At 39.2% G+C, this 17438-nt stretch overlaps 2 protein-coding genes across 7 annotated transcripts in view; both read right to left on the reverse strand.

Moving 5' to 3' along the window:
• The window catches only part of AstC (Allatostatin C), a 104822-nt gene that overhangs the window by 56592 nt on the left and 30792 nt on the right, over positions 1-17438 (reverse strand). The window lies entirely within an intron of this gene.
• Positions 1-17438, reverse strand: part of Samuel (SAM-motif ubiquitously expressed punctatedly localized protein) — a 61798-nt gene that overhangs the window by 39732 nt on the left and 4628 nt on the right. For 2 of the 5 annotated variants that reach the window (XM_070998656.1, XM_036815580.3), the window contains exons 1-2: positions 9245-10227; positions 8010-8166 (exon numbers count right to left, since the gene is read on the reverse strand). In XM_070998656.1, the coding sequence (XP_070854757.1) occupies positions 8010-8064 (55 nt within the window). In that variant the 5' untranslated portion in view covers positions 8065-8166; positions 9245-10227. Of the gene's footprint in view, positions 1-8009; positions 8167-9244; positions 10228-17438 lie in introns of those variants that run through there. The other 3 variants (XM_070998661.1, XM_070998671.1, XM_070998666.1) reach the window with 3 other exon arrangements.

Raw genomic sequence — 17438 nt, forward strand, 5'->3', positions numbered from 1 at the left:
TTATCTTGCTCATTCGCTCAGTGCAAGACCCGAGAACATAAAAATCAACAGGAACGGCAACTATTTAATGGCAATTTTACAGCCTGCCATCTTCTATCCTCGACTGAGCCTGCATCCAAACTAGTGCCCTGCCTTTGGAGTCCGATGATGGAGATTAGATGCCAGGGCAGGGTCCGACCAAAGCCAAAGTGATCGCAGATCTCGAGTCTGTTAATTTTTTGTCATTTGCGGTGGCAAGGACAAGACAGGAAACCGTCTTGTCCGACTGCAGCGTTTAACGATGGCACTGTGGCAACTCTGCCGGCAACTAATTTGAGGTTACAGACGTTTGGGGTCGTAAAAAAAACGAGGGACCGAGTGAAAACTTCATTAGAGGCCACATAAAAGAAACGTTCCAAAACCAAAAAAAACAAGCTGGCAGATAAATAATGTGTCAGAAATTCAATTTGGGTAAAAGATTTTTGGCCAAGCTGACTGGCGACTGACTGATTGACAACTCTGACTCCGAGCGTTGACCTCTGCAGACGGGGCTGTGCTCACAATTCGGTTGCTTCGAGTACGTGATCGCATAATGAATAACTTTCAAATTGAATAATCAAACAGACTCAAACAGACTCGCAAAGACCCATCGACGAGATCTTGGGGTGTGTGTGCGTCTCTGTGTTGGGTGTCATAAAGCCAAGTCGAGGCCGGCTCAGAAAACATGGCCCAGTGTGTTTGCCCGAGTCTGGCTCGCTTGTCTTGGGGTCACGCGCATCGTGAAGGAGGCAAACAGAAACAGAACGAACAACAGAAACTTGGACAAACGGAACGGAAAAATTCTTAAAAAGCCGTAAAGAGTTTGACAAGATCTTTACTGCGGTTTCACCTGGGAGGGAGAGCTTTTTAGGAATAAAATCTTCCTCGATAACCGATTAAGATAAGAGTTAAAAGGTTCGATTTAGCTTTGGATACTAACATTTAATTGGGATTTTACTATGATTGTTTTTGATGGATTTGCGATCTCTTATTTATGTACGCCTCTTTGGACTAACAGGAAAATGAAAAATACTTATATGGTATCCCCACCTGTACCGAACTTTTATTCAGAATAAAATCTTCCGCGATAACCGATTAAGATAAGAGTTAAAAGGTTCGATTTGGCTTTGGATACTAACATATAATTGGAATTTTAATATGATTATATTTGATGGATTTGCGTTTGCCCCTTTGGACTGACAGGAAAATGAGAAATACTTATAGACTAACAGGAAAATGAGAAATACTTATAGGGTATACCCACCTCTTCCGAACTTTTATTCAGAATAAAATCTTCCACGATAACCGATTAAGATAAGAGTTAAAAGGTGCGATTTAGCTTTGGATACTAACATTTAATTGGGATTTTAATATGATTATTTTTGATAGATTTGCGTTCTCTTGTTTTTGTATGCCCCTTTGGACTAACAGGAAAACTAGAAATACTTATAGGGTATACCCACCTGTTCCGAACTTCCCGATTCGAACCCAGGCATTTTGAGGTCGCACACTCGATCTCCCGTGCATATCCCCCTTCACAAATCGCTTAAAAATGTTAATAAGCAAAGGCATTTTGGGATACACACGACACTTGCCGATCCCCGATCCAAACCGATCCTATACTATATGGTGTGTCGTCCTCTCCCTTTCGCTCCTACGCACCGACCCAATGTTCTTTTGTTTCTGCTAACTCATCAATAATTTGCTCACGTTGCGACATTTTGTCAATATCTGCGCCAATGATCGTCGCCGTTTGGTCTGACCTACCCCTAGCCCCCTCTATATTCCCCCGGTCCCCCGGTCTCCTGGGTACTATAATTTCAACTGGTGATTCCTCTTCTTCTTACTTTTTTGAGCAGGGCGCGAGCGTCGTTCAATGATTTTTTAATTGAATTCTAAAAGCGTTGTCAGTCCTTTGTTGTTGTTATTTGGGAGCTACGCTTTGGTATCTTTATATGTATACTCTACATGGGTTTATGTGAAGAGAGAATCAACCTTGTGGTATGTGAGTTTTATAAAAAAAAGAAGGGGGGGAAAAAAAAACATAAACTTGAGGCTTGGACTCACAACTTTTTTAATGGACAAGGCGCAAACTTTGCATGGTAGTATTGTTGTTTTTGCTGATTTTATTGAGCGGCAGTTGTGTATTTTTTTGTTTTTAATTTTTTCGCGCGCTCTTGGACTTGACAATTACATGGACTTTTTTCATGGCATTTCAATGACGTTCGTTAAATTTGTTACAGTCATGGTTAACACAGACACACAGGCACACACACTCACACGAGCGCCAATAAAGAGAGACAGATACACTTGAAATTTATGGGCGCCTAACGTTTTTTTAACGCTCGTTTTTTTTTCTTACTTCGTTTTGTTTTTGCCCATACGGCAGCTCAGTTCAAGTTCAATTGTTAATGTAAAAAGCTGCACACACACTTAACAGAACCTACAACAACCAACCTCAAATGCCATTAACTTGTTCGTTTTTTATTTGTTATTATTTAATTATTTGCCATTTTGCTTGACCAGAATGTGTAGGCAGGTATTTCACGAACCACACAAAAAAGAAACCATCGCAAAGAGGAGACCCCAAAAAAAGAGAGAAGACCTTTTGATATCGCTTAATTAATATCAATTACTATGCAATTAGAGATCGCTAAGCTAAGCAGTCGGAATTAAGAAAAAGGTCACTGGAAATTGATGAACTTTTGGCTTTCTACCCCAAAAGGTGCGGTGGGATCAAACACTCGAGATTGGTCGAAAGGCAGAAACTTTTTGTCGAATTCAAGGTATTAGAGGGAACAACATTGATGGGGCGTATACAGTAAGAAGATAGCTTCTTCAATATGAATATAAGTTTTATTTGTGTTTAACAAGAATTGCTAAATCATTCTAGACCTCCCACGTTCACCAAACTTATACGATCTTAAATATTTTGTAAAAGTTGGAAATGGTATTGATCAATGAATTCTTTGGTTCAACTCTTTCAATTTGAGCGTTTGAAAACATAAAGTAAAATGTTTTGATTGAAATGCAACGTCTTTGTCATCTTCCGCACCTGAGAACAATCGGCAATGAAAGGGTCACTCTAATGATGAACTTATGAAAGGAGATGAACAAAAATGATGTCACAGTTCTAGATGAATATATAACAACTTAAAGTGCTCCATTTCGTTATAAGAGTCGCTTAAAATGGATATAAAATCAACGACATAAATTAATAACGATGGGTTATCGGTTATCGAAATATATAATTTTCACTTCGCCAAATCGATAAGTATCGATCTTTTTTTGGGTTTCTGTCATCTCTAATGTTAGATGAATAAATTTCGATTGGCTGTGCGGGAGTGTCGCCCAAACCCATTGAACACTTTGGGTGACAACGACTAAGCTGCGAGCTCGACTTTGACTGAACTCGACTCCCACTTGAGTGGCAGCCAATAATCGAACATGAGTGTCGCTGTTTGTAAGTATGTACCTTCGGTCCTTACCTTACGTTGGGTCGCATTTTTTCGACTTTTTTTATATTTGCTTTGGGCTGTGACCGCGACGCGTATAATTTACACGTTTTGCTCATTTGCGATTCTAGGCTCGCAAGCTGCGACCGAAACAGAAACAAAACAAATGAATTTAAGTCCGCACATATCCAGTACCTGGTACAGTAAAGACTGGTATAAGGGAGTCCTGGGGGTAAAAAAGGTTCTTAACATTTTCTCTCTTTTTTGGTCGGTTAAAAGTTAATTTATTTCAACATTTTCACCACTATCCACGGTAGATTAAGTTATGGTCACAGTAAGTCATTTAGATTCATTAAAATCAATTGATTTGAATAATGTAATATGAACCACCCTAATCAATTCCATTTAGTAATATCTACAACCAGGAATGTGACAGAACTCTCTTCCACCAAAAGATAATATCCATAAAATATTATAATACCTGTAATATATTCATTACTTTTTCCTAATGAACTGGAACCCAACGAAGTGATTTATCTTTGTACAAGGCTTGAAAGTAATGATACCTAGTAGTCACTGTACCCTATACTCGATACCGAGTCCTCAGCTTGAATGGGGAAAAAGGCAGAGCTACTGCGGCGGCGCGACGTCGGCTTTATCTGCTCTTCTTCTTCTTCAGTCTGAGTGAAATTCCGACAAGTGGCATAATTGCGCCCTGCGGCGGCTACCGTGCTAAGAGGGCATGAGGGATTCCGGATTCAAGACTCGTCGATTCGGGGTGGGGTTAAGACAAAGGGGAGCGGACCAAGTCCAAGTGGCCATCGATATGCGGGAAAAAATCGCAAATCATAACCACGGCAACAACAAACAATAAATAAGTGCAGCAGCAACTCGCAACGTGCAACGTGCAACGTGCTTCAGCTTGCATGCCACGTAAGGCAATTCCAATGCCAAAGAGCAACAAGTGTGCGTGTCCCAAGTCGTTTTGACTTTGCTCCGAGTGCAAAGTTGAGCACACATAAAAAATACGAGGATGACTTTGGCAGAGGAGGAGGTGGATTAGGTGGAAAAGGGGGAGGAGAAGCACAGAGGGCAGGGGTGAAACTGCTGCGCAGTCGCCTTTAAAAGTCATTGGCGACTTACTGCACGCCATCGGCATATAAAGCATACATAGGACCTAAAAGCATTGTTTAATTCACATGACTGATGCCCTTTCGAAAAGGACGTGGCTTGGTTTTATAGTTTAAGTAATCACATGTCTTCTCTTAAAATAAAAACAATAGTAATAAAAACTTTGAGTTTTATAAAAACAACGGATAATTCTTGAGGAAGGGGTGGGTTGTGAACCCGGACTTCTGGAGAGGCATAGGCAAATTCTGATAGATCTGCTCAACTCAACTGAAATTTTTTTAAATATTACTCAATAATATAAAATATTTCTGAGAACAACGGATGTGAGTTCTACTTCTAAAGAAGATAATGTTTATGATACAATCAGTGAAGTGTATTTAAAAATCGGATTTATGAATGTGGTAGCTTCTTATTACCCCGACTTCATCTGCTGGTCCCTCTGATTTCTGCCTGACTGCGACTCATTCTCATTCGCCATTCTCGGCCCCAGACAGACAGCAAGTCAACATTCCATGGCCACTCGCAGGGCATAAGTTCGCGTCAAAGGTTTCGGAGTCAAGTCAGGCAAAAACAAAAAGCCATAGCGAAAAGCAAAAGCAAAAGCAACAAGCTGAGCGGAGTGCCAACGAGTGAAAAGCGCAAAAGGCAAACAAGAACAGCGGCAGCGGATCGGCGGCGGAGATGGAGATGCATTATAACCTTTGCCGGCATCTCATATTGATATTATGTGGGTACAGTGAAGCCACAAAAAGGTTTCTTAAGAAATTTCAGGGTGTATTTCTAGAAATAACAAGAAGTTCAATTTCCTAACTATAGCAATCAGATACATAAAAGCAAATGTACCAATTTTATTTCAAGATAGAAGATTAGATATATAGAAGATAGATTATATAATGTTAAAAACAATATGATATTTCGAAGTCTTACTTTGGTTTATAATTCTACAAGCTTATTAAGGATTTTTATATAAACATTTATAGAGTTCCTTTATAGCTTTCAGTTAGTTTTTAAAGGTATTGTTCATTTGCCAGGGGTGTTGTTTTGATGTGTTTTCTAGTTCTTCGAGATCTAGGCAGTAGAATTCGATTTGAAAGGTATTGTTCATTTGCCAAGGTAGTATTAGGTAGTATTTAAATCGGTAAATGTTACAATATTTGAAATCTGTTTTTTAGTTCTGAGAGATCTTTGCAGTATAATTCGATTATTGTGTACTATGGAGAACTCTTTTTCGAGCTACCACTATACCTTTTGCCGGCTTTGGTATTGGCCCGGCTGCGATGGAGATGCGAACGGGTCGCTTCTGTATTGGATGGTCGATTGCCCTTTTCCCTGCGCCTTCCCGACGGCGGGACTGCGGTGCTGACTCGTTTTGCATTTTAATTTTGCCCGCCGAGCGATCTTTTTCATCATTATCATCATCGGCGACGTCGTCTTCGCCGCTGTTCGGCATCAGTTGCTTGTTTATTTTTATTTCTGATTATTTTTATTTTAAAGCTGCTGCAGCCCGATACGTTTCTTTTTTTTATCGCCACTTGTCGGCCATTTGGGCGTTCATTTGTCTCCGCAGCCGTCCCTTGCCGTTTGCCTTATTTGGAGGAGCTGGAGGAGCCGGTCAAAGTCAAGTCAAATCGAGAGACGCATTGGAAGTGCGGCTGCCTTTTTATTCTGGGAGGGGAATTGCCTTTTATTTAATGAAAATTTGCATGCTGAATGCTTAATTTGCCGCTCAAAAATATTCGATGAACTCGCTGATTTTGGGAGTGGTTTTGGCCACATTTTTTGCATGGTCAAAAGGTTGACAACTCGCAGGGAAAAGCAGATATGCCTCAGGTACAGTTTGCAAAAGTTTTTATATAAGTAAGGGTAAGTACAAAGTAAGTAAGAATTAACATCCCCTTGGTTTTATAACCACTTTTTCAATACTGTTCTTTGAGGTAAAGATACAAGTTCGATAATTTTTGTATTCCCGAATAATTGAGTTTATTCCAGTTTAATGAAATTGAAATAATGCTAATTAGTATCGAAAATTATACAGGCATGACCCAATATATTTTTTAATGGCTAGCAAGATTATGATGAAATCGACGTTGAGACCAAAAATCAAAGTCATTCAGAAACTCGTGGGACAGGAAACTCTTTAATAGTTATTTAAAAAACATATTAAACATAAAATCAGTTATAATATATTTCTTATATCTTCTTCTTTTGTGAAAAAAACATCTTTGACGTCAAATATCCAATTCTCTCCCTGGTTTGGTGACTGTTCGATGATTTTTTTCGCGACTTCAGTTCTGCCTTTTACTTTTTACTGATTCTGTGTACATATATATTGTTGTTTTGGCATTATAACTTTTTGTGTTTCACAATGTGCATGTCGAACAGAAATTCTCGTTTTTGCATGCTGGCTTCGAGTGACCAAAGCAAAAGCAAAAGTCAAAGGTGAGACAAGAAACGGAGCCATGACATCATGGCTCAGATACTTGACTCCCGAGAGCAAGTGAAATATCTAAACTGAACTGACCAACACTGGTCAATCTAATTAATCTATCACGGAGTAACAGAGCAATGTCACACTCCCATAAATAATGTCAAAAACAGAAAGAGACAAAACAAATACCCAAAGCAAAGCCAAAGGTCTCTGGGTGAGACAAATTTACAGCAGCAGCAGCAGAGAAAAACTCGTAATAAAAAATCCCAAAAGACAAGGAGGGTCGAAACGGAAAACGTTTGATCATAAACTGCAGCGGCAGAAACAGTAGGCCACAACTCCACCGACCGGGCGTTGACAGCCCCAACAACCAAAGCCACCTCAATGGCCATCGGCCTTTCAGCGCAGTCCAGTCAGAAATATAAACCCGAAAAAATAAAGCGCACCATAACAAATAAAGTAAATAAAAACAAATAGAAATAATGCAGGGAAATCGTGGGGAGTGGTTAACTTTTAAGATACCCTGTGAGTCATAATTTCCAATAACACCTTCAGTTAGTTCTACAATTATGTATACCTCATTATGATAAAACATTTGAGTTATAGTATAAATCATTACAGCTGTTTTAAAACCTGAATATAAAATCGGAAGCGATAGCTTATACGATTTACATTAAAAAAAGTTTTGATAAAACTAAGATATACTTGAAGCCATCAATTCAAAAATCTATTTTTGTTGTTAAAAAAAATCTCTGGTATTAGTGGTTTAGATATATGTCCCAACAATCTAGTTTGGCTCATCATAACAGGGTATTTAAGAGCGGCACAGATATAATAGCGTAAAGCGATAGCTGAACTTTCAACAACTTTCCCCCTCCCTGAAACACTATTGTCATAATACTACGAAGCACTCCATTTCGGAGTTGGGAAGCAAGTGAACAAGTATAAACGGGGGGCTGTGGGCCGGCATGACTTACCGGAATAACACCAGGCTGGCCATACTACTGTTGTCTCCGTATCAATTTCCTTCATTATGGGGGCTCAACATATTGTCAAACCACCGCCGTCGTCAACCGATTCGATTTGCCCTCTCTGTCTGGCGATCCGCTTCTGTCTCTTTCGCACTGCTGGCTGCTGCAAGTGAAGTGAAGGCAGGAAATATATAGTGGGAAAAATAAAAAAAAGAGATAGACATGCGGTAAAGACAAATCATGGGGTTTATAAAGTTATTTTAACACTTTACGCTCGACCACTTCTTCAATTAAGTTGCCAGGTTTTGTTAGCCGTTTCAGTTGTTTTGACCATTTATGCTGCTAATTTATCTCTGTTCGTATTGTCCAAGTCTCGGTAATCGTTACGGGTTTATGTACTTTTTGTATCTATGCATCTTTGTGGGCTTGCTTGTCTTTGGGTGTTTGCTTAATTAATTTGCTTTTGTCAAATGGTTGTTGCTCTTTCAGTATAAGTTTTGCCATTCTTGTGTGTTGTTTTGTGATGTGGGCAATTAAATGATATTGAATGCTGGCTCAATTAATTTGTCGATTGTCAAATTTTTGGCTGTGCCACTAGAGGTAAATTAGTTAAAATAAAAAGGGTTTTGAAAAAGGAAAATACTATTTTACCGTTTATACTAACTAGATTTTTTTCAATATCCTAAAAACAAGTGTCTGTAAGTTTTTAATCTGTTACCCACTTTGATTATTCATATTTAAATCTCGTACACCTTTTAGTTATTAATTATACCATAAATCGCCTTAAAGAATTTGATACACTGTAAAATGTCTTTAAAATGATAAATCACTTTAAGCTTTTATAATTCTTCATTGATATGATACCATAATTGCGTGAGCTGACAATAAAATTTATAAATAAGATTGATAATTTGTTTGATAATAGGAACTTAATACATTCGTCTAGGCTAAAAATTTAATTAAAAACAGATAACAAGATCAAAACACATGCTTTGAATACGTATCAAAAATGACATCTAAACTTGTTTAAGATCTGGTTAAAACTGTATCGGAACTTTAACCTTTTCTGTTTTAGCAACACAAAGAAAAAGTTTAAGGTCGGTCGGTTGGCTATCAAATATTTAAACAGCTTTTTCATTTATATTATGCATTTGTTTATCGTTCGGTTGTTTCAGTCTCTAGTTCTTTTAATGTTTTTTATGTTTTTTTTTTCTTAGACACAATATAAAATTTCAATTCACCTTTTTGTTTTTTCCCCGTTGATTGTTGGCCGACTAACTAAGTAAAGTGACACTAATTGTGTTGTCAATTTGTCTTTCGTTTAGAAAAAGTCGAAGTAGATGTAATTGTATTGCTTTGTTTTTTTTATTTATTTTGTTAAGTGTTTACTTTTAAGGATTATTACGTATGTAGTGCCTGATACATATTATTAACTTGTTAGGAGGTGTGACCGATATTCCACGATTTTTTCACCCTATATATGGATTTAATTTATTTCCGTTTGCTAAACGTGTAATCGTATAGCTCTGCTTTTAATTTGCTCCACAATTAACATTTGTGTTTTGAAGCTTTGAACTTTTAAAGCATTGTTTATTTAATTTCGTTTGTGACTTTTGACTTTTAAACTTGATATTTTGCGTTTCACTTTTTCTCGCTCGATTTGCATAAGATTCGGGATTTCTTTCTTCGCGACGTTATCACTTATCTCGCTCGCACTCTCCCCTATCCCTCTCTCGCTCTATCTTCTCTGGTGCTGTCTCATTCATTAATTGGTGGTCACGTGCTCAGCTTCCCAAACAGATTTGTATCTCTGTTGTCAAAGTGTCGTTAGACACGTGAGTTTCTTGTAAAAAAGCGAACGAAGCCACAAACAAAAATGTCAGAGTGATTTTTTATCTCTCTGCGGACTATTTTTAGCTGGGATTTGTTGCGCTGCTTTTGTGACTTTTTCCTGCGTTTTTCCTGTCAAAACTGTTACCGTTACGGTTATGTGATTTGCTCCCGCCGTAAGCGCTTTTCTCTGAACTTTTTAATCTTTAATTTTACACAACGCCCCCACACTCACACTTTTCACGTCATTCGCTTTCTGTACGCTTTTTATCAATCCTCTTGACTTATATTCTTCTCTATTTACGCGCGCTTTGCGCCGATCCGCCGATCGCTGTACTGTCGATCACTGATAATGCCGCCGCGTTTGTTATTTATTTTCGCATTTGCACGAGTTGCCCGCCGCACGAACGAAATCGTACTGAACGCAGTCTCGGGAGAGCCCGAGAGCGGCCCCCAACAAATAAGAAAACAAAGCGAGAAGAAAGCCGGCGAGAAGACGCCGACGAGTCAATGCTCTCGCTGTAACAAGTTTTTATGAAACAGTCCCCTGTATCTCTTTATATTAGTATGAAAAAGCTCGGAGACTCATAAAATATGTATTTGTTAGTATTTTAAGTGATCAAATAATAAAAAATCTGTGGTTTTTAAGACTAAATGTTCAATTTTTTTACTTTAAAAATACTACACGAAATAAACTGCGGCATGGAAAAAGCTTGTACATTTTGTTTTTATTAAAAAATTGTTTTAATTTTTGATTAAGAAAATCGCTTTCTTTCAATAAACATGTTAATATTCCCTATTAAAAACTTCATTAAAATTTTTTTGTTATCTTTTTTAGCTTAGCAGAAATAACGACTATAACTTTTTTTAGGTAACTGCGCGAAATAAGCTGCGGGCCACTGTAAGTTTTGATGAAAATTCTAGAATCTCTAGAATTAATGTAGTTTGATTTAGATTAGGTTTAGTTTTGACAACTTTGTATTTAATGAATATCTTCAGACTTACAGAAATTTGAATCAACCAACCAAGCGACGAGATCAGCATTTCTAGCGATGGAAGTCACACATCTATAATTTTAATAGGGTGGAAGATTCTTTAAAAAAATCGGATCAAATATATAATATCTTCGAAAGGGTATACAAAGAACCGGAGAGTCAACGAGAAGACAAGCACACACGTGCAGGTCAAGAGAGAGCCAGTGAGTATCGAAGAGCAGAAAAAACAGCTGTGGAGCAAAACAAACGCAACGAAGAGAGCGCAGGCTAAGAGCGCTTTATCAGTACAGTGAGTGCTGTGCGCAGGCGACAGGTGCTGGAGCTTTGAATTGGGGTGTATTTTAATTTAAGAAATAATTAATATTAATGTATTTATGTAAAGAATTTAAGTTATTGGTAAGTATTGCGTAATTTCTTAAGTTATACACGCCACAATTGGCCATTGATCGTTATGCACCGACTTGTATTAGGGAAAATGGTTTATGATTCTATCAGTACAGTGAGTACTAGATCTATAATTTATTGATAGATACCAGTGCAGTTTCTACTGTATGTAATGCTCTGCGGCCCCCAGCACCGTGGCTCTCTTTTTCTAGTTCCCTCTTCCCGTCCGATCGCCCCCAGACCCACACACACACACACCGCAAAGGGTTCACTGAAGGTCAGCTGGTCAGAGTTCAAGTGGCAGTGGGAACGAGCTGACAGAGCGAGCGAAAGAGAGAGAGAGAAACGCAGCCGCGATAAAGTCATAGAAAGAACAACATCAACATCAGCGACTTTACAACTTCAGAAGACCTCAAAAAGGGTCAAAAACGGGGTCGGGGACGGGGGATTTGAGGGGGTTTCTGGTGGATAACAAAGTGTAGGCGTGTTCTGTAACTGTATTTGTATACGGAGGCATATCTGTGTCGTCGCTGGCCATTTGATACTTTGGCCTCGTCACTCGTCAATCAACACAAAAAAAACAAAGGGGGTGGTGGCAGGGGAGTGGGTGGCGATGGGTGGAGGCGGGAAAGGGCGAGAGTGGAGCAGACATATTGCAGTTGTTCGCTTTGGGCCCATGTTGTTGTTGTCTGGCGGTGTTGCATTGCACTTTCCTATTTGCCCAGTTGTTGTTCGATTGAACTTCGCAACAAAACCAACAAACGGCCGAATAGGAAACATATGCATATTAATTGCCCATATCGCATTATTCTAATGAAAAAATCGTTGTTTCCTTTGTTCCTCCGCTGTGGATACTTTCGTTATCGAGAGACAATTTTCAATGTAAATCGAAATCGATTCGCCTCAAAACTGAACGACCTGAACAACCTCAAGAGTCGCAGACGTCAAACGAAGGAACCGATACGGCAGAGAGTAATTCCAGATCCGAAGCACTGGACACCCTTTAAAAGCCAGTTTTTGTAACAAAAGTAGCACAAGCCGATCGTTAGCTCGTTATCCAAGGTCATCTGTAAAGTTAATGGGGTTTTTAGGGGGTTTCGGGAACAACCCAAATGATCTTGTGACCTAGAACTGCTCAGATCTATGTAGTATAGTAATACTCTTTTGAAAATCTGTAAAATTGATATCTCTTGACTTCGTTCCCTCTTATAAGGTAGTGCTTTCTTAAGTTTGTCTGGATTTTTCAAGTGCAAATATATTTTAATTTTTATATGGGTTAGGTAAAAATTTGTTAGGTTCCAATAACACAGAACTTTTTAAGGGACTTTAGAGAACTTTGAGGATGTTTAAGCTGTCCAATTTCTACTGCCCTAACTTATAGAATCTTCCGTCACTCCCAATCTTGTGGGCCAAATGGTTTTACCCTGTGCCAGGGTATATTAAGAAATATATATGTGCATAAATATATAGGTATGGACGCGTTCGTATATATAGCCAGGCTACAGATGCGAGATCCGCACACTTAACCCAAAACGAGACCAAAAAGGCGAACGGAGGCGACCGGGCCATGACGGGATCTCGGCGACGACCGACGATGCGACCTGAGTTGGCGGCGAAATATTTTTAGAACTCTGCGACCGACGGCGACGACATCGGCGAAGGGGTCGGCGGGGGGAGGGGGGCGGTATGGGGGCAAAGGGGACATGCATATATTGTGGTACTTCGGTATCTGTATCTCTGGCAGCCCCAACTCAAGTCTTTTTTTTTTGCTCGTATATATTTTTTGCAGGGCGCTCGGCGAGAGAGCGAGAGGTCAGAAGGTCTGTGATCTTTTGCAAGTTCGCTTGAGCGCAAAAAAATTCTCCGAACTGCCAAGAAGAACAAAAGGCAGCCTGGGCCGTTCAAATATCTGTGAGATACATTTCTGCCGCTCATATATATATACCTACATATATGCGATATAAGCATCTTATATGTTGGCCAGGCAAAAAGTCAAATGACAGCAAACTTTCGGTTAGATAAATAGGTGAATATAATAAGATATGTATCTATTTATCCGGCAGATATACTTGGGCAACAAATTTCGAGTGAGTATTGCAAAATTGCTTATGATCTTTTAAACCCAATAAAAAAGTTATTTTAATTAGATAAAACATGCCTCAATGCAAGTAGAGTTTTCACGAGAATTGCACAGTTTACCGATACCTGGCGCGATTTGATATGTTACTTGGCTTGGAGACAAGTGTTGGCCCGCTGTTGTTTTTGACACATTTCAGATTGCACTATTTGCTCAACTACTTGTCAACTACTTTTCATTGCACTTGTAAAACTGCAATAAATCATTGATACACAGGTGGCTGAAACACACTGTTTTTCGGCTTAAAAGTAAAATCGGATAAAACAAGCAAATCGATTTATATCTAGAAGTAACTCCTGCTTGTTTCTTTCGACACACGGATATCACAATTTATTTAAATAATATTACCGGTTGGGTCTTTAAATCAAATTCTTATAACCAGCGACTGCAGTTTATCTCAAATCGAAATGAATAATTTTGTCAGGGTGTAGGCCATATATTCGCGGGGCCAACACAAAAAAATCGCCATATAACGAACGACATCCACGCAGTACATCAATGAATCAAATATGTGAAAAAGCGAAGAAAGAAAAGGCAGCAGATCGAAGAAGGTATATTTACCTGGGGCAAGGTGAGAGGGCGCAGTGTCTTGCACAAAAAAAAACTACAGTTGACAACTCGAAGAGAGATACCACAGAATGCCGCCAGGTTGGCTGATGAGGGCAAGGCGAGTCAAGGTGTGCTGAAGTATTGCCCGTGTCTTCAACCGGCCGTATTTGTGTGGGACGATCTCCAAAGTTTGCCAAATCGCAGGCCGCAGAAAGAGAGGCCCAAGCCACAGAGACAGAGACGGATGCAGTTGCCGCTTTTGTAGCCCGAAAACGAAAGACAGTTCGACAGTTCATACCAATTGACTCGTTTGCCAACACGCGTCTCCAGGAACAACAGCAACTATCTCAGGGAACATCCAACATCCAACATTCGACATCCAAAGCCAGCAATGTGACTCCGAAAAATTGGTAAAAGCTGCACTGCATATGGACAGAGACAAATATCGGGAATAACACGTTCTTAACCTGTCACCGCCGAGACCAGCAATCTTTCGTTTCGGTTTATTTTATTAGCTTTTCGAGGAGATGGGATTGGAATCACTAATAAGGTGATGACTTGCGAAGTCGAATTAAATTAATTTGACATGGTTTGTAGAAGATTTTAATTATGTATAGGGTCTTAATATTAATGATATCAACTATCTGTAATTAGTTTATTCCTCATTTTTGGTAGTAAACATTTGTATAAACGATTTTATTACTGTTAATGAACTGAAAATCACATTCGAAAATGTTTCTTCCTTGGATTCAGGTTGAGGTGGTTTTCAAGCAAACTATTCATTGCAATTAAATTTATATGAATGTTTTCTATTATATTATCAGACGATCAATTTCGTAAACCGGAAATTTTAAGGGGGTTCCGAATATAGTACTTTTATTGCTTAATCAAATTATTTTTTATCTTTAAGATAACATCTCAACCCCTAATTATGAATCTCAATATGAATTAATATAAATAAATGAATCGATATGATAGATTATAAGTTTTGCATCTTTATCATTTATTATTTTAACTAGAAAAATTCTCTGTGGTATTATTAGTTTCATCTATAGATCTATAGATCCTCTATAGAGGATACGATCCTGAAAAACCTTATCTTGTCAAGTTTTTTAGGAGTAGCTGGAAAATTATTGAGTTTCCTGGGATCGTTTTGTATTTTTCTTATAGAACCTCAGCTGAATGTGGTGCAAGAAGACTTTGGGCACTGCTGGTCACAATGTCAAAAATGTCGTCGGTTCGTCAGTCCGTCAGTCTGTCAGTCCATCAGTCAGTCACCTCCGAGCAAAATCGAAGACACACACACATACCGCATACGCACACACACCCAAACGCAGACACTTGCAATTTTTGTTGCCGTTTTTGTTGTGGCTTTTTTGCGCGCATCTAAAAATAAAGCAACACTGAAAATGCTAATGCCAAGCGCCCGACCGAACGACCGACCGATCGACACCGACATCGACCGATGCCCACAGACCTCAAAAACGAACGCCCGTTTGCCCTCACACAGATACTCACATGCAGCCCCAAAGCACACACACAGATACTCGATCGGCGACACACATGCGAACATGTCCCCAAAATGACAGCGACATATTGCGCGCCTCGAGTTCACTTCATTCGAGAGTTTGAACCGATCTGAATATAGTCAGCGCCAGGGTGTGAGTGCGAGTGGGGGTATCTGGCATAAACGTGGATATAGATACTTGTGGACTATATACTCTAGATGTGCGGCACACGCTGCTCGAATCTTAGCCAAAGTCTGCCAATTGCTAGGACATACATACAGTGCGTGCCGGCGCTTTAATGCGACTTTGCACGTTATGAATTTCCATTCTTAATGATTTTGGAATCATTAAATGCCTCGTACACTAAAAGGGTATACTAGATTAGTCTGAAAATATTTGTCAGGTAGAAGGAAGCGTTTCCAACGACACGTAGCATATATATTCTTGATCAGGATCAATAGTCCAGTCGATCTAACCTTGTCCGTCTGTCTGTCCGTCCGTATGAACGCTGTGATCTCGCCTAAGCATGCAGATTCTAGAGATTCTTGCGTTGCGCACGTTTATTTTCGCACACACCTACTCTAAAGTCCACGAGACGCCCAAAATAGTTTGAACGCATATGGTCGGGTTCTCAAAAACTATAAAAGCTTAAAACTCAATCGGACAACTTATTGTGAATAAAACTCTTTTAGGCAGTGAATTAAAAGTTCGCTTTCCCATTAGAAAGTTTTTTCCTTTTTCTTTGTTTTCTATACCCGCAGTCTTTGAATCCTTTTAACAACTAAGCATCACTTTACCATTCTCTGAAGAATTTTTGTAACTTCTGAAAGATTTTATAGCTCTACTATTTAGTACCTATTTATTGTAGTTTACGTTCTGGGCAAATTGGCATAGTCCGCACTGTAGAAACATAAAAAATGTATTTATCTTTTTGCCATTTTCATTTTTTGTGAACCGAACTACAACTCAACTCTGTCAGACGACAGACTGACTGCAGAGTCTTTGGGTTTTGGGCTTTGGGTAGAGGGACCTGAGACTGAGACCTGGGATCTGAGTTGGACCAGGCCAAGTCAAGTCAAGTCGATGGCGAGGCGTGTGGGCAGCATCATCGTGTTGGGTTCAGTTCAGCTTTTTTTTTTTGCATGTTTTCTTCATTTTTTGCACCAGTTTAGGCGAAGCCTGTCGCCGGGGATGTGAGGCAAAAACATGGCAGTTACAAAATCAACCAACGAACGAAAACTTTTAAGGCGAGAAGTGCTGGTCGAGACGACAAAGATCGTTATGGGCCAGCTCGAGGGGTCAGGTCGGTCGTGTGGCAACTGTACTCGAAAAGTGACACCTGCAAAGGCCCAAAGAATGGAGGTCAAATATAAACGAGGCGGAAGCGGACGACCAAAGTGTTTATGGTCATGACTGACGGGTTGTTTGCGTGCTGCAATATCGGAAAGTGGAGACGTGAAGGCTCTGAAATATCCTTATATGCATTGCCACAGTCATTGCAAAGAGAAAACATCGTTATGTGACAGCTTTTTATTGTACATTTCTTAATTAAATATATGGTTCTATGACCAGTTGGGGCGACATACTTTTGATAAACGGCTGATTCGTTATTCTTGGTCCTCATTTATAGCTTCATTACCAAGTAGCTAAAATAAAATACCTAAAGCAATATCAAGAATTTATGAAACTTTACAAAACGCTCTTTCGGCATTAACAAACATCTTCATCTTTATATCTTAATTAGTAACCCCATTGACCCCCTTCTCATCGAACTGTATATTTAAGCAAGATCACACCTCACCCACTTATCTTTTACCATCTTTCAACTCTTGACCTACCAAAGCTAGCACGCTCGGATTAACCAAATCCAATGCTCACCCAAAACAAAGCAAAACAAAACCTGTAAGCCACTAAAGAGATAAAAGGCCTAATATAAATATTTATATTAAAAACCAAAACAAAGTCCAAAGTCATATAAAATATATTCAAACATTAACACGTTTCTGCTATAAACCATAAAAGAAGCGAGGAG

The sequence above is a fragment of the Drosophila suzukii genome, chromosome 2L, assembly GCF_043229965.1.
Source record: "Drosophila suzukii chromosome 2L, CBGP_Dsuzu_IsoJpt1.0, whole genome shotgun sequence".
Classification (NCBI taxonomy): Eukaryota; Metazoa; Arthropoda; class Insecta; order Diptera; family Drosophilidae; genus Drosophila; species Drosophila suzukii.